Source organism: Mustela nivalis (assembly GCF_964662115.1).
Source record: "Mustela nivalis genome assembly, chromosome: 17".
NCBI lineage: Eukaryota > Metazoa > Chordata > Mammalia > Carnivora > Mustelidae > Mustela > Mustela nivalis.
The window spans coordinates 40,113,513-40,135,320 of NC_139036.1; the positions used below are offsets into that span (position 1 = coordinate 40,113,513).

General features: G+C 50.8%; 1 protein-coding gene and 1 long non-coding RNA gene across 6 annotated transcripts in view; both read left to right on the forward strand.

Moving 5' to 3' along the window:
• The window catches only part of LASP1 (LIM and SH3 protein 1), a 38,718-nt gene extending 23,789 nt beyond the window's left edge, over positions 1-14,929 (forward strand). For all 5 annotated transcript variants that reach the window (XM_082704981.1, XM_082704984.1, XM_082704982.1 and 2 more), the window contains 4 exons: positions 711-818; positions 9,535-9,661; positions 10,058-10,161; positions 12,049-14,929. In XM_082704981.1, coding sequence (XP_082561107.1) covers positions 711-818; positions 9,535-9,661; positions 10,058-10,161; positions 12,049-12,222 — 513 coding nt within the window. In that variant the 3' untranslated portion in view covers positions 12,223-14,929. The remainder of the gene's footprint in view (positions 1-710; positions 819-9,534; positions 9,662-10,057; positions 10,162-12,048) is intronic.
• A 2,289-nt stretch (positions 14,930-17,218) lies between these two features.
• Positions 17,219-18,969, forward strand: LOC309852175. The gene is made up of 2 exons (XR_014305123.1): positions 17,219-17,691; positions 18,262-18,969. It is a non-coding gene; the product is annotated as an uncharacterized lncRNA (long non-coding RNA).
• The last annotated feature ends 2,839 nt before the right edge of the window (positions 18,970-21,808 follow it).

Sequence of the window (21,808 nt, forward strand, 5' to 3'; positions counted from 1 at the left end):
TGTCTCTGCCCCCACCGATGTCATCTACTCATGTGGCATTGACCTTAGAAGCAGGCCGGGCAGGCTCCAGGAAGCCGCCGGGCCCGTCAAAGGCTCATTGATGGAGTCCTTCCGAGTGGCTGTCTCTCCGCCCTCCCTTCCGGGTGCCGGCTTTGTCACTTGGCACAGCCTTTGCTCAGCTGGGCACTTCCAAGACTTCTCCGGGTTCTCGGTGGGTCGGGCCATATTCTGGCTAGGGTGAGGGCTGGGGCAGCCTTTGGAGCTCTGGAAAGTACCTTCTTCCTATAGCTTTCACATAGGATAGGTCAGCGGGGAGAGGTCAGGAGTCAGGCAGCCAAGAGTTTGCACCCTGGTGATTCTGGACTTGATTTCCAAGCTGTATGACCTTGGCAGGGGGTTTTGCCTCTCTCTGGCTTAGTTTCTTTATCTGCAAAACGGAGCTTGCAGACTTACTTGCGATAATTCATGTAAAGCACTTGGCACTCAGAAGGCACTGAATACATTTCCGTGGGTTATTGTTAGTAGTCAAACACTTTTTGGCTAAGCCTCCTGCTTTGACTTCGGGGTGCAGGGGCGGTGAACATCACTGCAGGGAATTTCTGGTCAGGGTCTTCATCCTGGCTGGTTGTTCCGTCAGAGGTGGCCGTGGGCTGGAGTCCTCTGCCGCCCCTGTCTTGACGCTAATTCTTCTTCCCAACTTGGTCCTCCAGGTGCGCTACAAGGAGGAGTTCGAGAAGAACAAGGGCAAAGGGTTCAGCGTGGTGGCGGACACGCCCGAGCTCCAGAGAATCAAGAAAACCCAGGACCAGATCAGTAACGTACGCTCCCTTGCCTGCTGTGGGACCCCCGCTGCCTCGCGTCCCCCGGCCCACCTGGGTGACAGCTGTGACGAAGGAAGGAAGGGTCTAGGCTTCCCACTTGCTATTTTTCTGTGCACCCCCATATTCCCCCATCCCACCCTGGGCCCACATGGCACTTCTACTGGAAAAGCACTCAGCTTTTGTACAGGGAGGGCCTGTGTGCTGAAGCTCTCCCCACCCTCTCTAAAGTGCCCCCCCCACCGCGGCTGTGGTGGGCGTCAGGGTCCAGACGGACTGTTTGTCAGAACACAAAGGTCATAACTGGGTGGCTAGGTGGGGAGGGGCCGGCCCCCCTTTCGTCTGTCTCTGGGTGCTGATATGGCAGTATTTCCGCCCTCCCTCGGCCTCCACCCCCACCTCGGCTTGCTCTTCCTTCCTGTGTAAAAACCCCAGCTGGCTTTGTTGGCTGGCCGGTCCCCCGGGCTAGGGATGGTCGGCGTGTCTGGAGGTGGCGGCACTGGGTATAGAGTGTGGGTGGTTGATCTCTCGGGGCCGTGGCACCTGTGGCCGGGGAATAGGCATTGGTATCCTGCCTTGCAGAGCCACAGACCTGCAGTCTGTGTATCTGAGTTTGCAGGGAAGCTGCCTGGGGTGGGGGTGGGGGGATTGGGGCAAATGCTATGAACCTGGGCTGCGGGGCCCCAGGGCCCCATGGCCCAGGGTCCCAGGGCACAGAATAGCAGTGTGTGCCCAGCCAGTCTCGTTGGGGCGGGCCGGGATGGGTGGCGGCAGTCCTACAAATGAAGGCCTGGGCAAACGGTTGTCTTTATGACTAGAGCAGAAAGGAGTCGGCAGGTTGCCCGAGGTCACTTGGGGTGGAGGGTCTGGATTCAGGCAGGCCCCCCTGGGGCACCCATCTCCCCGCCCCCACCTCCCAGCCTCCAGAGCCCTCCCCCAGCCTCCTTGGTGGCACTGTGCTTAGAGTGACTCTGCAGTGGCTCGCATGGGTTCCAGGGCAGGGGCTTAGGGCCAGGAGAACCAGTCAGGTCCAAGTCAGTGGCTTTTAGACTTTGCAACCTACGATACAACATACATTTCACATGATGACCCACCAAACAGGCTTGCTTATTTATTTAGAGAGAAAACCGACTCAGAGCTTTCCTTGAAGAGTCCTTGGAGAGGATTCAGATATTTTCTGTTCTATTTTATCTTGTAAAGATGCTTGCTGCAGACTTAACTAAATGAGTAACTAAGTGGGTTTTGCAACAAGGCCGTTGACCTACGGTTTGAAATTTGTGGCTTGAGGAAATGGAGAGCTTCCCTTGGGCTAGAAGAGCTCAAATTCACCCCCCCCCCCACCCAGACACACACACACTCTCTCTCTCTCTCTCTAGTAAAACCTGTTTCAGTTGCTTTATAAGCCAGGGTCTGGCCTCGTACCCTAGAGTTTCCCCAAGGATGCTGCCCAGACTCTCTGAAGGGTAAAGAGGGTTAAAGGTCTGTGTCTTCCAGCTCTCCACATGACAGGTGGGAGGGAGGGGGAAAGCCTTGGGCAGTGGGGAAAACGTGGAATGGCTCGCAAAGCTGGAGTCTTGACTCTCCAGGCCTCTGTGGTGTTTCCATTGCAAGGACACGTGCTCTCATCTACAACCCCAGTTCCCAGGCACATTTACTCATTTCTTCCAGCCTGTGGCTTTTAGAGGCAGAAGACAAGCGAGCCCAGTCATCCCTGCCTCCCTTACTGGAGGGCTTCCAGAATATTCCATACCCACTTATTGGAGGTGTTAACATCTGAGGAGCTCTGGTAACTGAACTCATTGTGGCCAAGACATCTACACCTAAGGTGATAACCATCTTATCATTAACCACAGGGCTGCCATTAGCTGATTGGCCTCTGCTCGGAGGTGGGGGAGGTGGCTTGAACCTGACGGGGTTCTGCTTTTTGCAGCTTTAGCTGGGATGTCTGAGGTGTGACCACAAAGCTGGAGGGCTCTCAGTTTTAGTGAACCCAGTTAGTCTGTCAGATGTGGCCTCAGTAAATGACTGTACTAAAATCACATGGGAGAGGTTTTTTTGGTCTTGTTTTGTTTTAAAGATTTTATTTATTTATTAGAGAGAGAGAGAGTGCACACATAGGGGAAGAGGAGCAGAGAGAGAGAATCTGTGGCAGAGTCCTGGACTGAGCACAGAGCCCGATGTGGGGCTCAATCTCACGACCTTGAGATCATGACCTGAGCCCAGACCAAGAGTCAGGCACTTAACCAGCTAAACCACCCAGATGTCCCGATGTGGAAAGGTTTATTGACAATGCAGGCCCATAAGCCGGCTCCTCATAGGCTGCCTAACTCAGCATCTCTGGGAGCCCGACCCAGGAACCAGCATTTTATTTTGTTTCATTATTATTTTTTTAAGATTTATTTATTTGAGAGAGAGTGCAGGGGGAGGGGCAGAGGGAGAAGGAGAGAATCCCAAGCAGACTCCTGGCTGAGTGGGGAGCCCAACGCGGCTCCATCCCATGACTCTGAGATCATGACCTGAGCCGCAGTTAAGGAACCAGCATTTTAAGCAACGTTCTGGGGAGAAGCTGCATTCTGGGGATGCTCAGTGAAGTTTGAGAGCTGTTCCTTAAAAAGCTTGAAAAAGCTTTCTCAGGGTGCCTGGGTAGCTTGGTCATTGAGCGACTGCCTTTGGCTCAGGTCATGATCCCAGAGTCCTGGGATTGAGCCCCACATCAGGTTCCCTGCTCCACGGGAAGCCTGCTTCTCCCTCTCTTACTTCCCCTGCTTATGTTCCCTCTCTCGCCTGTGTCTCTCCCTGGCAAATAAATAAATAAAATCTTTAAAAAAAAAAAAAAAGTGCTTTCTCAAGCCTTAAGTCAGGGATTGCCAGGCCTGGCCACATCCCCGAACTCTCAGGGAGCTCGAAACCATGCTGAGAGCCATTGTGAGGTTGTCCCAACCTCCAGAAGAGTTGGGCGTAAAGATAGTGTTTAGAAGAGAGCCACACCTTTTGCTTAGTATCCAAAACAGTGTCCTCTGTGTAGCTGGTCACTCACTTCCCAGGTTAGCACCCGGTGACCTCCAGCTGCTCCCGGAGAGGTCAGACCATCTTGTGAAGGGATGAGATTGCATCCCCAGAGGAATAATGGTTAAAGGCCTTGGATGTGTGCGGTCTGTCATCTGTCAGATCAGTGTGGTCAGTACAGTTACCATCTCTGTAAAGGCAGACCTGTCCACTTTCCTCACTGTGGCTCAGGAAGAGGTAGGGGATAAAGCTTGGTTGAAAAGTTGGGCCATTGTCTGGTACTGAGAATGTGTGAAAGCTTTTGAGGCGGGGTCCAGTAAGTTGTACTTTTGGGGGAACTGTGTCTTGGTTAAAGGCATGGGAAGGGTTGGGAGGTCAGGGCTGTGTGCTCTGGGATGCAGCGTATCCTTCTGGAAAGACCTTTGGTCCCAAACGCCAGTGGCTCTAATGCACTGGGAAATTTTCATGGCTGAGCCCCTGCTAAACAGTGGGGGAGTTCTGGTTTTGTTTATCTCCGTATCTTCTTATATATTGATTTTCTGTATACAACCCTGGGTCTTTTTCTGTGAAACGTAACACCCAGTAACACTGAGGGAACACCTGTGCTCACTGTGCAAGTCAAGAAACATTCCTGAACTCCCCCCGCCTGCCACAACCTGAACTCCTCTTAGAATAGAGTTTTGTGGTTTTTTTTTTTTTTCTTTTAAGATTTTATTTATTTGACACAGAGAGAGAGAGAGAGAGAGAGAGAGAGATCACAAGTAGGTAGAGAGAAAGGGGGAAACAGGCTCCCTACCCACAGGTCCCAGGACCCTGAGGTCATGACTTGAGCCAGAGGCAGAGGTTTAACCCACAGAGCCACCCAGGTGCCCCAGAATAGAGTTTTTAAAGTGCTAAAAACCTAGCTCTCATACAGTGAGCACCTCTCCTATATTTCACTTAACTAATTATGCTGGAGGTTAGGTCAGGCAGATGTGCTACCTAGTCAGTGAAAGAAAGTGCTGGATACAATGAGACCGGAACTGGTTAGTACTCTGCTGTTATCTGCAGAACTCGGTAATGTTCTACAGGACCATAAAACCATAAACTTCAGGAATATATTTGCCACAGGAAGAAATGCTTTGCATTTATATCAGTGAAAAATAATGAGCAGGGCGCCTGGGTGGCTCAGTGGGTTAAAGCCTCTGACTTCAGCTCTAGTCATGATCCCAGGGTCCTGGGATCAAGCACCACATTAGGCTCTCTGCTCAGCAGGGAGCCTGTTTCCCTTCCTCTCTCTCTGCCTGCCTCTCTGCCTACTTGTGATCTCTGTCAAATAAATAAAATCCTTAAAAAAAAAAAGAAAAATAATGAGCAGCGCATATTCTGGTTAAGTTGGCTTCACTCTTTAAGGGCTGGGCCTAGTCAGTAGTTAAGTAGTAACATCAAACAGAAATTCCATGCCCAGGGTCAGATGACCTGGACACAGGCTCGTGGAACAACGGGAGTATAATTTTTGAGAGTGTTGCTGTGATTTATTTTTTCTAGTTAAATTTTATTTTATTCTTAAGATTTTACTTATTTGACAGAGCACAAGCAGGGGGAGCGGCAGGCAGAAAGGAGAGGGAGAAGCAGGCTCCTTGCAGAGCAGGGAGCCCGATGTAGGGCTCGATCCCCAGGACCCTGGGATCATGACCTGAGCTGAAGGCAGACACTCAGCTTAACAGACTGAACCACCCAGGCGCCCCTCTTTTTTCTAATTTTAATATGTTACTGTGTATTACTAAATGCTATAGTTTTGTTTTTCCTGTTTCTGAACATATACTAGGTATTCCTTTTGTGTCTTCCTTCCTTTGGTCAACATTATGCTTAAAAATTCATGGACAGGGCGCCTGGGTGGCTCAGTGGGTTAAGCCGCTGCCTTTGGCTCAGGTCATGATCTCAGGGTCCTGGGATCGAGTCCCGCATCGGGCTCTCTGCTCCGCAGGGAGCCTGCTTCCTTCTCTCTCTCTCTCTCTGCCTGCCTCTCCATCTACTTGTGATTTCTCTCTGTCGAATGAATAAATACAAAAAAAAAAAATCTTAAAAAAAAAAAAATTCATGGACATACTTGCATGTAGCTACGTGCCATTCTTTTTCGTTGCTGTATAATATTCCATTTAAAGCTTAATACATTTTATTGATACTGGTGTTGGATTTGAGATTGCTTCCACACGCTCTGGACGTCCGCATACATATATTTCTTGGGGTTCCTGTGGAGTGGAATTGCTGGGTCTTAGAGTTTATGATCCTTCACTTTATCAGATAATGCCAATCTGTTTTTCAAGTGGGTACTGATTTTCCCTCCAGCCAGCAGGGATGAGTTCCCATTGCTTTGCCTCCTCACTTAGACTTGCTCACTTTAGCCATTTTGATTGTGTGTAGTGGTATCTTACTGTGGTTTTAACCTGCAATGATTTCTCTGATGACTAATGAAGGTGAACACAGATTCACATTTGTTTTAAAAACAAAATACTGTTAGTCTGTAGTAGGGAGCAGTATTGCATGGTAGTTGAGAAGTAAGGATGCGATGTGAGAGCTGGATTCTGCTAACTCCACCTGTTACGTGGTTTCCCCATCTAGAAAACTGGGGTGGGGGGGTGTGATAGTGATGCACAGTCGTAGGGCTGGCTGAGGAAAGGAAATGAAGTAATCCATGTAAGGACACACAATCAGAGAGTGGGAGACATTAAAAAAAAAAATTATTAAAAATAATAGACTCTGGCTGGTGAGTTGATGATTCCATCCAGAGTCTGTGTTCCCTTGTGGCCTGTGATGTAGAGTCATGTGAGAGTGCGGTGTGGTGTCAGACCTCCGTTTTCGACCACAATCAGGAGCAGGGGTTCAGAAAACAGAATGTGGGCTAGCAGAGAAAATGGGGTTCTGTATTTAGCCATGGAATGGACCCTCCACTGGTCACCCCCGAGTCCTAGCCTCTCAACCCACGTGCACTTGGATCTTCTGGGCATAGAACAGAGTGCTTGGGGGCCCATGATAGTTCCTTATTTTTTAAAAGATTTACTTATTTGAGAGAGACAGATCGAGAGAGAGTTGGGGGGAAGGGCAGAGGGAGAGAAGCTTTTAAGCAGATTCCATGCTGAGCGCAGAGCCTGACATGGGGCTTGATCCAGTGACCCATGAGGTCATGACCTGACCCAAAACCAAGAGTGGGATGCTTAACTGACTGAGCCACCCCGTTGCCTGTGACAGTTCTTAAGCTGAGGCCCTAGGTGACATCTCTGGGTTTATGGTGACCCCCATTCAGGGCTCTTGGAAGATTAAACTCTGCTGACTGTGGAACAGGGACGAGCCAGATGCTTGGAGTCTGGAAAATGTTTCTTTCCCTTTCGGATAGGCTAACTCCCTTCAGCGTGCCTGTTGGCTTCTCATGCCATTCGGTAGGCCTGCAAAGACAGAACACAGTTTTCTCATTTGCTAGGGAAGGGAGGGAGAGGTTGTGGAGAGTGGTGGCGTCTTCTCCCAGTGGGCCCAGGCAGAGGAGCTGCACCCCACTTTCCCTGCCACGCTGCCTCGTCTCCCCTCAAAGTTAGGGTGACCTTGGGGTCATCACCCCCACTCAAGTGAGAGGTGCACCACTCACATTTATGCCCAAACCGAAGCCGTGAAGTGGGGTGAGGGGTGGCCTTGGGCACGTGGCCCCCCAGCTCCGCACCTGCCCCTGGGTGCGGGCCTGTCCCCTGTGACTCTGTCCCTGTGTCACCAGCCTCGGCCCTTCCTGAGTAGTGAAAGCTCTGTCTTGGGAAGTCATTGAAATTCTGAGCTCATGTCCATCTTCTGTAAAGTGGGAACAAAAGTGTACCTGCCCAGTGTGAAGCGGGGATTATCACCAGGGCCGGGGGAGATGATGGCGGAAAGAGCCTTCAAGCACTCTGCGTGAGTCGCCGAGCAAATCGGAAGGTTCTTGGTATTCACACTAACGGGTGGTGTGTACATCGGTGGTGGTGGGCAGGCTTCTGCTATTTTCAGGCTGCCACGACTCCATCCACCTGGGGCAGCTGGCCCTCATTTAGAAATATTTATCCTGGGTAGTGGTTTTCTAAGCACCAAGAGTGATTTTAGCAGCCGCTCATGGAACTGCACGCATGTCCCTACTTGCTTTCAGCTCTGGAGTCTGGTTTGGTTGCTGGACCTGGTCTGGAGCCTCAGCACCTCCTGGGAACAGCTGGTACAGTTTACAGATAGGAAAGTGAGGCCCAGAGCGGTGGGGAGTCTCCCAGGGTCACATGAGTAAGCAAAAAGCTGATGACCTTCCAGGGATGGGGCGTGGGAGGGGCACCACTCTCGTGCTGAGGGACCGAGTCTATAGGACACTGACTGGGAATAGCTCTAGGTGTTGGCTTCTGAGTATGGCAGAGGAATTGGGATGGACGTACCCTCTCCCCCAGGGCTCTCTGTCACCCCTTCACACCCAGAGAAGGCGGCTGCCATGCAGGGAAGCTGGGCCCCCAGCATTAGGGACAGGTGTCCCCCCAGTGCAGGCCTTTGTCTGCTTCTACGCATGTGCTCTCCCTCCCCTGGTTACTGGCTCCCGCGGTCAGGTCTCTTTTCTTCCACAGAAAGTAAACACAGGAAGCTCACCCTTCTAACCCCTAGGACAAAAGTCGGAAGGGCAGTTGCCTTGTGAGCCTCAAGACCTCAGGAGGGGTGGCCTCGCTCCTTGTCGCCGCGCCCCCTCTCCAGCCAGTGGACAGGAGTCACCGAGGGAGTGGGGCTCGGGGACACTCGGCTTTGGCTCTTGTCTTCAGAATGTTAGAGCAAGGCACTGGCCTTAGGTCTGAAAACTTCCCTCCTGGGTGCCCTTCTGAGCAGGAGTTGAGGGAGCCTGTCGGTTTTTAGTCTGGCCAGGGTTGGCTGCTTCCCCCTAAGTAATATGGTCAGCCCATCTCACCATTTGGGGGTGAGTCCCTGCTCTGGCTCGAAGGGAAGGGGCAGAGAAAGGAGGGGCTCATCAGGACCCAGACTCCTAGGTGAGATGTTACTCCCGCCCTGCCCGTCTTCCCAGCTGGGCCTCCCAGCCGGGCCTGCAGTGAGCCACAGATGCTGTGCCCTGTTCTCCTCGGCCACACCTCTAGACCTTTAGCCCGGGTCTAGTAAATGTAAGCCCTGCCTGGCCAAGTGTCAATTCTTGCCCTCCTGGCAAAGCGAATGCCACTGAGTAGGAGAGAAGGGAGCAGAGCAAGTGGGAGAGGATGGCCAAAAGGGACTGCCCTGGGCCGGGACAGCTCCCATCAGGCCTTGGGGCCCAGAGTCACTGGTTCCTTCTGCTCCAGAGAACAGGGCAGGGTTTGCTCTCCTCCCTCATTTAGCTTGTCAGTGCCTTCATTTCCTTCTTGTCAGTTAGACAGGGACTGTCGTATATCCCTCTCCCAGGTGCCGACAGGCTAAAATGGGCCAGGGAGGTAGAACCCAGCACAGTGCCTGGCACCCAGCAGGTATCAGTGAGCGGACATTCTTGTCGTCCTGCGGCAACACCAGAGGTGGGCTCCAATGTCCTATTTTACAGAGGTGGAAACTGAGGCCCAGCAAGGTTAAGTAGCCACAGGAATCTGGTCCCGTCTGCCTATAGCTCTTGGGGAGTCTCTCCTGTCCTGGGAGATCTTAAGTGGCCACAGGAAAGGAGCTTTGGTTGGTTTTCTGTGAGTCCTTTACCCAGCGCTCTCTGCCACTGCAGATAAAATACCATGAGGAGTTTGAGAAGAGCCGCATGGCCCCCAGCGGAGGCGAGGGCATGGAGTCTGAGCGCCGAGACACCCAGGAGCAGCAGCAGCCGCCCCACCACATCCCAGCCAGCGCCCCAGGTAAGCAAGCCAGTGCCCCTCTTTAGGCAGAGGGCCTGAGACCAGGCCAGCTTTGGGATGGGGAGGAGGTTGGCAAGAATTCCTCTCTATACACACACACACACGCACACATAGACATACACACACACACACACACACCCTCAGGACCCCTCCCAGTGGGGCAATGAGCACCTGGGTCAGGGTCCATGCCCGGTGCCAGCATGTTGGCAGAGGTATAGCCCCTGTTGTAGAGTGTGCAACACCAGCAGATGTACATGTGCAGACAGATGAACCTTTGAGAAGTGGGGTCTGAGTAAGGTTGTGAGTGGTGGAAATGCATGATAGGGGCTTCTTGGGGGAAGTGAGGGGGCCGAGGGAGGGATCGGGTTTCTGAGCCTCGTCTCTCCCATCTTGCAGTTTACCAGCAGCCCCAGCAGCAGCCAGTGGCACAGTCCTATGGTGGCTACAAGGAGCCTGCTGCCCCGGTCTCCATACCATGCAGGGCCCCAGGCGGGGGCGGGGTAAGTAGCTGTGGCCAAGTGGGAGAGGTCCTGGAGCCGGGAGGTGGAATGGGGGTCAGAAGTCTGGGGAAGCCAGAGGTGGATGGGCCCAGAGAAGGCCTTCGTGGTCACAGCTCCTAGATTCTCCTTAGAAACCCAACCTGGAGGCCTGGTTTCCCCAGATCTTTGACCCCAGCTCCTTTTGCCCTCTGTAGGTGATAGAGACCTGTGTGGTCAATGCACCAAGCCCTGGGCTGGGGTTGGGGCCCAGCGCTCCAGCTCTGGGTGTACATTGCACAAGTCACCTCCCCTGCTCAGTTTCCTGCCTCCTGCTCCCCACTCCCCATGAGGATGACCCCCAAGCCCGACCACATTCTTTAGATCTCAGTCCTGTCTCCAAGGGGTCCTCCTAAACCCCCCAATGTCACATGGGTCTCCCCTGACACATCTGTCACTCCCCACCACTGGTTCTCTTCAGAGCACTTTTGGCAACTCAGAATGTTCTGTTTGTTAACTTGTGTCTGTATCCCCTGCTGGGTTTGCAGCGCTGTGCGGGCAAGGCCACGTCCTCTTGGTTCAGCGGCTCTGAACCAGGCGCAGGGCCAGCGCTCAACGATGCTGCCAAGTCAGTGATGAGCAAAATAGGAACTGGGGCAGGACCAGGCTTACTGTGCTTAGAGTTGAAGTCCCTGGTCTGTAAGTTCTGCTGCCTGTCCCACTGAGGGGGCTGCTGGAACCCCCAGCCTGAGCTCCTAGCTGCGTTCAGCTCCTCTGTGCTGGGTTCCTGGGAATTGGAAGTAGTTCATGGAGGAAGAAGTAGGAGACACTCTACTTAGAGAAGTAAAATAGCCCTTAGATACCTGTCCTCCTGGAGCCTCATGCCCTGGACATAAGGGGATAAACAAGGGAGTGTCCATGCTACGGGGCTTCTGGGCAGGACTGAGAAGTCACCTGCAGGGTAAGATTCCAGATAGACCAGCCAGTCCTTTTAATACTAGCTAAACCTAGTATTGGACACTAGGGATTTGGCACTGAATAAAAGACCACCTTCCTGCTGTCTTGGAGCTTATATTTCAGTCAGGGAGACAAATAAGGAGGCAATAAATAAGTAGGTAAATAATATAAGGTCGGATAGTGGCACATGCTGGGAAGAAAAAGCAGGATGTTGGGAGGGAGAGCCCCAAAGTCCTCAGTAAGATGAGAGAGTGAGTGGTTTAGGGAGAGCAGCAACTGCAAAGGCCCTGGGGCCAGCAGGAAGGCCAAGGCAATTAGAGGGGAAAAAGGTAGGAGATAAGGTCAGATCAGGCAGGGACTTGTAGGCCACAGGAAGGCCTTTGTGATTGGTGAGCTATGCAGAGGGACGTTTTTGATTTCTGTTTTTAAAGGCTCACGGGTGGCTCTTGAGAAGTGGCAGCAGAATGGTGAGGGCGGAAGCAGGGAGACTAGGGAGGAGGCTGTCGCGGGATGCAGGCGTAGCTGGCAGCAATTCAGCCCAAGAGATAGAGGCGGAGTTGGTGATAAGAGACCAAGGTCACTTTGTGGGGCAGGGTGTAACCTCTTACCCCACACACAGACTTCGGTGCTGATGGAGCTATTTTCTGTGGCTTGAAAGAAAGTTTGCAATTTGGTGCTGGCTGGCTGGGTCCATAGAGCATAGGACTCCAGATCTCGGGGTCTACGTTAGGTGTAGAGATTGCTTAAAAATAAAATCTTTAAAAAAAGAAAAATCTGGTGCTGAAGGAGGTGGAACACCGCTGAAGGACTTAAAGCCGGGGAGTCACATGATCAGGTCTGCAGTTTGGAAATTTCCCCCTGAGATCACAGTGGATGAACAGATCAGAGGCCTGGGCCGTATAGGGTTAGAAAGAAGGGCCGGGCCCCAGGCTGACCGCATCCCCACTCTTGCAGAAGCGGTACCGCGCTGTGTATGACTACAGCGCCGCGGACGAGGACGAGGTCTCCTTCCAGGATGGGGACACCATCGTGAATGTGCAGCAGATCGACGATGGCTGGATGTATGGGACCGTGGAGCGCACTGGCGACACGGGGATGCTGCCGGCCAACTACGTGGAGGCCATCTGAACCCCCCCCCCCAACCCGCCCATCTTCAGTGCATTCCACTGCATCACATCTGTCCTGGGCGGACCTGTCCACCCTTCAGTGTCTGTTTTTTTAAATCTGCGACAGCTTGTTTATTCCCACCCTCCTCCAGCTTCTTTTGCCAACTGAAGCCTTGTTCTGCCACTTTCGCGGGCTCTCCTCTGGCAGGTTTTTCCCTTGACCAACTTCTTGGTTTTCTCTCTGGACGGAACAGGTGTGGACCTCTCTGGGGGAGGCTGAGGCCTGGGGAGCTGGTCTGGAATGGCAGACCCATTGGCTCCCAGGCCTCTGCCTTCTCTCTTTTCTGCCCGCCCCTCCACCCAGACCTTCCTGCCCTCCTCACACACCCCAACTTTCCAGGACTCCCAGGGGAGGGGCTCCATACATTCCGAGATGGGACCCCACCACCCCTGTCCCTGGGATGGGCTTTGCCTCTGCTTCTCAAAGACAGGGCTGGCAGCCCTCTGAGGGGGCCCCTCACCACCCTCTCCCACTCTCAAGGACCACAGAGGAGGGGAGCGTTCCCGCTTCGGGGTTCATTCATCCCTCCCTGCATGTGTTCCTTCTCACACTGTGATTTCGCTCTCCTGCCCACGCACAGGGGCGTGGGCGAGGAGCTCCCTAGGAAGCATGGCTTGGGTCAAGTGCTCGCCTTTCTTACTTTCAGGGACAGCTGCGGGAAGGAGGGGGACAGGGTGTTCTCTCCCAGAGCCCTTTGCCTTCCTCCTCCCCTCAGTCCCCAGGCGCCCTGGCTGGCTCCTGCACCGAGAGCCAGCCCCCCTGAGCTCTGGGTTAGGTGGGTCCTACCCCCTCCTCCCCATGGGAAGATGTCTCAGGCCTCCCTGCAGCCGCCTGTCCTCAGCCCAAAGCCAAGTGGACTGGAACTGTGCAAAGCCACAGAGCCTTTGCGCCTCTCCAAGACTCCGCCTGTGGGGGAAGGAGCATTTCTGTATCTGTGGCAGTCAGGGTCCAGGCCTGTGGGAGTCTCTGGGAGGACCCCAGTGGGGGAGAAGTCCCTGGTGTCTTCTTTGGCATGAAAATCCCTCCTTTCCTTCAATTGCCAAACGGTGGAAGCCCACCTGCCCCCTTTCCAGGGTACTGGGCAGAGGTCAGGGAGGGGGGTAGTTGTGGAGCTGGCCGGGCTGATGCGGGGGCCGGCAGCTTGCTGGCGTGAGGGTGGGGGCAGGCTCCATGGCTCTAGGCCTCTTCTTCCCCTCCCATCTCTGTCACCCCTACCGGGGGTGCCTCGCTACCCCCGTGCCCTCCCCCTTACTAACCTCAGGCCCCCTTGAAGCAAAAGGAGAAGGTCCCAGGGCTTCAAAACTGGAAGCACAGACCCCGGGATGAGGAAGGGAAAGATGGTGCTATTTCCAAGTCCCTTCTCTCGCTCGTTGGCGGCTGTGATGACCCTTGCTTGGCTTCATTCATCTCTTCTGGGCTCTTCTCTACACATCCTGGGTCTCCCCCTCCTGTCTTCCCCTCAGGCTCCACAGTTGACATCTTCGCCTTCTTGTTCCTTCAGGAGAGGGGGGACCCTACAGGCAAATTTCAGCAGTCAGGTCCTCAGTGTGTGGGGGTTGACGTTGGAATATCTTCCCCAAATCGGAACAATGAAGAAATGACCATTGGGGGTGGGGAGAGCCCTGCCTGACCTGTCTCTCTCTGTGGCCCCAGCCGAGGTGAAGGCAGGTGGAGGGTCTAGGTTGGGCGATCTGGGGGATGAGGGAGCCGCCCATTACCTTTCCTCTTGATCTCAAAGCACAGCTTGGATTTGGGGACCAAGGTCGGAGACGCGTCCTGTCGTTGGAGGACCTGTGCAGGGAGAGAGGGGAGGAAAGCCTAGAGGAGCAAGAAGCAGCCTGTTCTCCCTTTGCTTCGTTTTCCTTCCACAACAAGGCAGGCCAGCCCCTGGAATCTCACTGCCAGCCCCCCTGCTCCCCCCGCCCTAAAAATAGGGGGACCTTTTCTTACACACCCCAGAGAGAAGGACTGTCATACTGGTGCTGAGGGACCAGGGGCTGCTAAGGCATCCTTGCTCCTTTCCAGAACCATCCACCCCTACTATAGCACAGAGCCGGTGGCTGGGTCAAGTCCCTGGCCTTCTCGTACAGTTTCCAAAGGTCTTTGGCCAACCTAATCCCAGGAAAGAAGATGCATCAAAGCTAGAATGTGAATATAACTGTAGTGGACCAATAGGAAAATGCAGGAAGTCCATTGGTGAGAAAAGTGAATTCTGTCATACTGCTTCCTATTTTCTTCCTCATGTCCCTCCAGGGAAAACGACTTTATTGCTTCATTTCTGCCTTTATCCTCTCACATATGCACTTTTGGGCCTTTTTTTTTTTTTTTTTTTTTTTTTTTTAAATAGCTGGAAAAAAAAAATACCACCCCACAAGCCTGTATTTAAAAAGAAACAAATGACCATGTAAAATTTGCCTCTGTCCAAACATTTCATCCGTGTGTGTGTGTGTTTGTATGTATGTGTGTGTATGTGTGTGAAGCCGTCCGTTCATCTTTTTATATGGGGTGGTTGTCTTTTCTTGGTCTGTTCTGGTCCCCTCCCTCGTGGGCTTGTGCTTGGGATCAACTCTTTCTGGCCTGTTAACGATTCTCAACATTTGACTTGGACCACAACAAGTGAATCTTTCTCCTGGTGACTCAAATAATAAAAGTATAATTTTTACCTGTGGACTTGGTTTTCTCTCTGGCTCTGAAGTGTTGCTGTGTGTGCACGTGCAGGTGTGTGTGTGCATGTGCACGCGTGCCAAGTGTTCAGGGCCTTAGCCTGGCACCCTCCTGAGAATCCTGATGCCCTTCAGGGAGGGGATGACTGGTTTGAAAGCTGTCAGCCTGGCGCGGCAGTCGGTTCTGGGATGGGGACTTGGCACCTGCTTCTCGTGCAGAATTTTCCAGCCAGTTGGCTCCTGGCTGTATCTCTCTGCCCAGCTTGGTGACACTCCCAAAACATCCCTGAGCTGTTATTTCCCTCTTCCTGTCTGACCTCCTGAGTTACGCACCTGTCTCTGCACGAGCCAGTGCCTTCCTGGGGCAGGGGATGGATCTAATTCCTCTAAAGCCCCAGGGTCTGTCCTGGGCCAGACCCATTGCTGCTCAACAAATCTTTGTTGCCCTAATGCAGCAGCTCAGCCCTGGGGCACTGTGCCCTCTGCCACTGCCCAGCATCTGGAAAGAGCTTGGTGCTGTGTGAGGATGGAAATGATGGAGGGACCATCTGGGTGGGATAAGACGAGATGAAGCCATCTTACCAGCCCAAAGCAGTATTCATCAGCTGGGTACCGACGGATGGGGTTCTGAAGCCCAGGGGGGCTGTGATTTGGCACAAGTTGTATAGCATGTTGCTGGGCCCAAGGTCTCAGGACCCGCAGCCTCACTCCATTCTGCCTTGCCACGGTGGGCCTTGTGCCCCTGCTCTCCGCACCTCACATCTTTGTCCCCACCCACTCCCCCGCCACTCTATCCTTTGCTCCATGTGCCCTGGGTCTGATCCCCCATCAGAAGGCCCGGTGGCCTCCCTTCTGTGGCGTTGGGAAGGGGACCGTGGTAGAGAAGGAAGCCATCCAGCTGCCTTGTGGAAAGGGGCATTTCCCACTGTGGGCACGGCAGGAGGGCGCTCTGGCTTTGGGAGAGCCATGGCGGAGTTGGAAGGGCCCTTCCTGAGCCTTGGTCACAGGGAAAAAGGACAAAAGTGGGTCTGCAGGGCTGGAGAGGTGTAGGGAGTGTTGGAGGTGTAGGAGTGTTGGAGGCGGGGGTCGGCTCGTTAAAGACAGGATGGACACCCACTCCCTCTCCAAAGGGGCAGGCCGACTAATATTCTCCCAGCAGAGGGGTTATGAGTTGGCAAATCTGGCCTCCTGTTGGCCTGCCCTCTCTCGTGTGCGGAGCTGCAGTCCTCCCTCTCAGGAGGCTTCATTCACCAGAGCCTTCGGAGGGGGCAGTCTGCCTGGAAGGGGTGACCCCACTCCCTGCTCACAGAAAGCTCTGGGCTCTACCTTCTGGGCACAGGCTGGTGAGAGCAATTTCCAGACCCCCTTCCAGAGGGGCCTCAGTTCCCTCGGCAGAGCCTGTGCAAAGGGTCCCTAATGCCCTCATTCCCCTGACCCCACCCTGGGGGCCTTCAAAACAACTCTTTAGGGTGGAACTGAGGACACCAGGCCTCAGAGATGACACGGGGAGTGTTTTCAGTTTACTAGGGAATAATTATGATATAAAAAGACATAAAAACAACACAAGACAGAACTGAGTACCCACCACTTAAAAAAGATAAAACATTTGTTCCCCTCTCTCCTCAGAAGGCATCACTTGATTTGCCTACCTAGACTCTCTCCCCGCCCAGGGACAGGCCTAGGAGCCCACACCGCGCTCTTTAGGTAGAACACTGCGCGGAGCTCTCGGAGCAGTTCACAGACGAGAACGAGGACGAGGGTCAGGACCACTAAGAGAGACGGAGTTAGCTGGAGGAGAGACTCCGGGGCTCCCACTGTGCACGGAGGGATTTGAGCAGCGTCGGGAGGGCCGAGGGGCATGTCGGACACCAAAGGTGGGCCAGTGCGGGAAGGGGCGGAGGCGAGAGAGGAATATGGACTCCAGAGTGTGTAAGCCTCCTTTTCCATCTTGGACCACTAACACCCCCCCCCCCCCCCCCCCCGCCTAGTGAAACATCCAACCCCAGAGAGGCCAACTGGGACTCCCACGAGACCCCTGTCTATGTCCCTTCACACTGCGACCTTTACAACCCGCCCATGCCCCGCCCCCCCGCCCGACGTCCAGCCATTATTTTTCCGAGATAATTGGCCACCAACGTGTTAGAGGACAAAGGCAGAAGGAGAGCAGCCAGGAGGATTCATTCCTGGGGGATCCGGATAGAGATCAGATCTCCCCCTCCGTCCCTATCATGCCGGCTCCATTTAGATACGAAGGGCTGGGATTGGGTTCCTGCGGAGAAATTGAGCCTCTTCGCTTCGGCCGGCTCTAAATCGAGCAGTGCCTTGGTTACCCGCAGCCGGGCTTCGTGATTGGTTGGCTGGGGGGCGGCGGGGGGTTGGAGGGGGGGGAGGCTGCTGATGGAGCGGCAGCATCCCTTCGTCTCCCGCCCTGGGAGGGGGAAGGGAAAAGACGGAGCCGTGGAGGGAAGAGGGAGCCATTTCTCTCCCCGGGCTGCAACCTCCGGGCTGCAACCTCCGTGGTCACAGCTCACGTTTGCCCGGAATCCAGAGGCTTCCCCAGCCAAGGACTCCATAATGCTGGATATTTTCATCCTGATGTTCTTTGCCATCATAGGCCTGGTCATTCTGTCCTACATTATCTATCTGCTCTAGGGGCCTGCAGCTGCGGCGGGGAGCCCTCTGAACCCAGCGCAGGATGAAGCTGACCGCCCGAGCATCCTGCTTTGCTGACGCACCGGTGGATATTTGCTTCTGGTCGTTATTCCGGGTATTGATTCAAAAACAAAATTGAAAGAGATCTTATTATCCTATTTTGCTCCCCTCCGATGCATTCCTATAGCCTTTCTCAGACCACTCTGCAAAGAATAAGAAATGCCAACTTCTTTCTTTGAGACCTAATTTAAAATAACAAGCTTTTACAATGAAACATAAAACCCACAATGCAAAGCATTTTTAGAGAGAATGGATTGGGAGGGGGGTGCGGGGGGGGGACTATTATCTCCTAGTAGGTGCTCGGACTCCAAGTTGTCTGTTGTTCCCACCCCATCCCCCTTGGTAATTAAAGGTAAAACACATCTTTATATGTCGGCAGAGTGGTTTGCAATTAAGCTCTCATAGTTGCATTAATTAATTAGTGTCTCATTTTCACCGGAAGATGAAGTAGCTAATGAAATATACTTGGGTGTGGGGTCTGGGGGAAGACGTCAGTTCTTTCCAGCTGTGGGGTTTGGTGGCGAGGAGAGAGGAACGCATTCATTTGTTCATCCGTAGCCAATACGGGGTTGCTGAGAGCGTCCTGGGTATTCCCATCTGAGCCCTGTTTCTGGGTTTCCTGCAGCTCCTGGTCTCCAGTCCAACCAGAGGCCTCTTAGCAGCAGCACCGGTCCTGCTACCCGGCAGACCTCTTCCAGAGCTTTCCGGATATGGTTAACCACTGTCGAGCAAGGGGCTTTTTGAGCTCCGACGCAGAGGCCCTCCGTGGGGACCTCAGGAATTCGTGGGCACGCCTGGCAGATGCTGTGTGTTCGAGCTGTGGATAGAGAGTGTTGAGGACACCTAGCTGAAATGTAGACTCATTAAAGTTACCATGGAGAACTGCTCAGATACTCATCGGGACAGCCTTTCTTTAGGTGTAAATGCAACAGATGATGCTAAAATATGTTCTTTCCTTTCCCTCTCGCAGGCAGGGGGCCCCTTGTAAGTTCAAGAGCACATCGTCTATCTTCATCTCTGAAATAGTCACTTTGACATTGTCTTTACAGACCGCAGTGTGAGCTTGTGTGGTGGCCCTTGTCTTGCTCCCCAGCAAGAAGGAAATTGTCGTTTGAATTTTTAAGATTTATCATTTTTTTTCCCCACTCCATACCATTTGTGGCCCAGCTTCTCATTTCAAGAGAGAAATAGTTATATATATAGTCCTCATTCTTTGTGACTGGCTGAATTATAAATTGTTCAAATAGGGTAGCTATACCTCATCTTACTTGTTATTGGGGGGGGGGGGGGATCTGTCTCTCACTCCCAAATAAATGTCTTTTATATTGTCAAATGTTCCTCGTCTGGGGGGAAAAAAAAACTTTCAATATATAAATATATATATTTTGAAGGGGTCCGATTAGGGTTGAAGGAACCATATACTGTGGAATCCAGAGTAGATGTGGGCCCCAAATCTGTGGTTCTTGTTCCCGTGAAAAGTCCATCGTAATTGTTCTACGTTTGACTTTCCTTGCTAGCTTACAAATAAACAAGGAGAAAGATTAACTTAAGAGTTTTGATTTATGATATTGTATTCAATTTCCATGTCTTAAAAAAAAGTAAAATGGAGGCACTACAACATATGATCCAATTAAAATGGAAACTTGCATTTTAAAATTCTGGCCAAGGAAAAACACTGCTCTAGAAGCATTGTCTTGGTAACGAATGACCTTCAATAAGTCACTTAACCTTCAGGGCTTCTGTTTATTCTGACAAATGAAAGAGTTTGACTAGAAAATTGTTACTTATTTATTATGCTATTGTTTATTAAATTTTAACTTAGTTTTAATTTTAAAATTTCCCTTTCCATTGAAAATTCTACAATTCTAGGATGCATTATCATTGGAAACCACACCTTTGAGAGCAAAATTCTTATGGAACAAACTTTTAAGTTTACCAGTAGTTCGCTTTTCTGCTCTCTCCGCATGACATTTTATAATAAAAACTCAACTGCAAAACTTTTTTTTTTTTTGGCACCACCAACCACACTGCCAGGAGAAAATGACAGTATTTACTTATTCCAAACATTTGGCAGTGACAATTTGCCCAAGTTGTTTAGGGGATATTAACAAAAGCAATGCTATGTGGTGGTATGTAACAGCAAGAGGCGATTTGACAAACACTACACTGATGTAGGAGGCATGGGTCTGAACATTAATATATTCAGGGATGCGGGCACCTCAGTGGCTCAGTGGGTTGACCCTCTTCCTTCTGCTCATGATCTCGGGGTCCTGGGATCCAGCCCCACATCGGGCTCTCTGCTCAGTGGGGAGTCTGCTTCCCCTTCTCTCTGCCTGCCTCTCTGCCTACTTGTGATCTCTGTCTGTCAAATAAATAAATAAAATCTTTAAAAAAAAAAATATATATATATATAATCAGGGATGATCTCCAGTTATCTGGGGAGTCCTTGACATGACACTAAAACATTCCTCTGACTCTTTGGCGTTACTTCGTGTTTCAAACTAAAATTTTCTCTACTTCAAGGCGAATGTCAGTGTCTTGGAGGGGTCCGAGTTACACAGTTAATTATAGTAGTATGGATCTTCACGGTTTAGTCTCTAACCAAGTTCACTCTGAAGACTTTTATGAGGTCAAGGCTCTTCAGCCTATACACATGCATAGCTGAAACCACTAAACATTCAGTGAAAACAAGCAGGCAGTTTCAGTTATACCCCATTGATACATATCACTGGTATTGCATGTAATGAAAAGACATAGAAAGAGTGCCCATATTACCTGTGAAATATTATGGTTTAAAAAAGTAAGTGATTATGTTTTGGAAGAAATTTTAGGACTTTGTGCCCATCTCCATGCTATAATATGCCAGTTTATAACAGAGTTTTATGGTGTTCATCATTTTGATACTTTTTTTAAATTTCACATTTAAACTATTTGTATACTGGCGTATATTAGCATTCTCATACATAATAAAACACGGAAGAAAGTTACTTCTATAATATGAAGTTGTATAAATTTTACGAATCTGTCATATGGCAATCCTGTACTATAGAGTAGATATTGTACTTGGCCCATATCGATGCATTAAAAACATCTCTGAATAATTGTAGGTTACTTAGAAAAAATTAATGTGACATTACATTAATTCCTGCTTTCCTGACAAGAAATAGAAATTTTTATGGGGAAGTGATGTATTTTATTCCAGGAGAAAGAGGATATATTTTGGGAAATGTTTAAATAATGGAAAGATAAATGTTACTAAGTTTTGAGCCACCTAAGACTCATTGTTCTGGGTATACAGAATCAAATCCAAACTTTCTGAGTTTGCAACTTGGCATGACATGATTTATTAAATTTCAGAAAATGTGTTTGCTTTTAAAGGGCTTAAAATTAGCATTATTCAGACTTCAAATCCCCTAAAAGTATCATTTTAATTTTAAATTACTCAAAAAAAGGAATTTCCTTTAAGAAAAGACTTAGCATAGTTGAAGTGGAGAATTGTAAATTACATGATTTGGCTTTATGACACTCCAAATTTTGCTAAACCTAGAATGACCTATTCTAAGTTAGTTTTGTCCCATCTATTTTAAACAAAAAACCAAAATCATTTATAAAAGAGGAAACAGAAAAAACGATTGACACAACTTCCATTATGAACTCAAAGATGCAAAGGCAGATACATTTAGACATATTTAAGAACTTCTTTTTTCTTAGAAAAAGAGAGCTTGTGGTCATGGGAAATTGCAGGTAATCCACAATACTTACTTACACACTTTGTTTTTTGAAACTGATGTTAAACGATGGTAATTATAGTATTTGGAACATTAATTGCTTGGGAATTTGGTCTCTGAATTAAATAGGAGAATAGTACACAACACTGTTCTACTTATAGATTATCGTTCAATTTATGAGTTGTTGCTAGTAAATGAAATTATTTAACTAATTAACTTATGTACTGTAATACTAAGCATAAATAAACATAGATCATATGGCTACCTGCAACATTATATTAGGATGTTTTGTGTTTTCATCATGGTAGAGCTACAACTAACAGCTTAAATAAAAATAAGTTCCTGGGGCTCCTAGGTGGTTCAGTGGGTTAAAGCCTCTATCTTCAGTCAGGTCATGATCCCAGGGTCGTGGGATTCAGCCCTGGGCTCTCTGCTCAGCGGGAA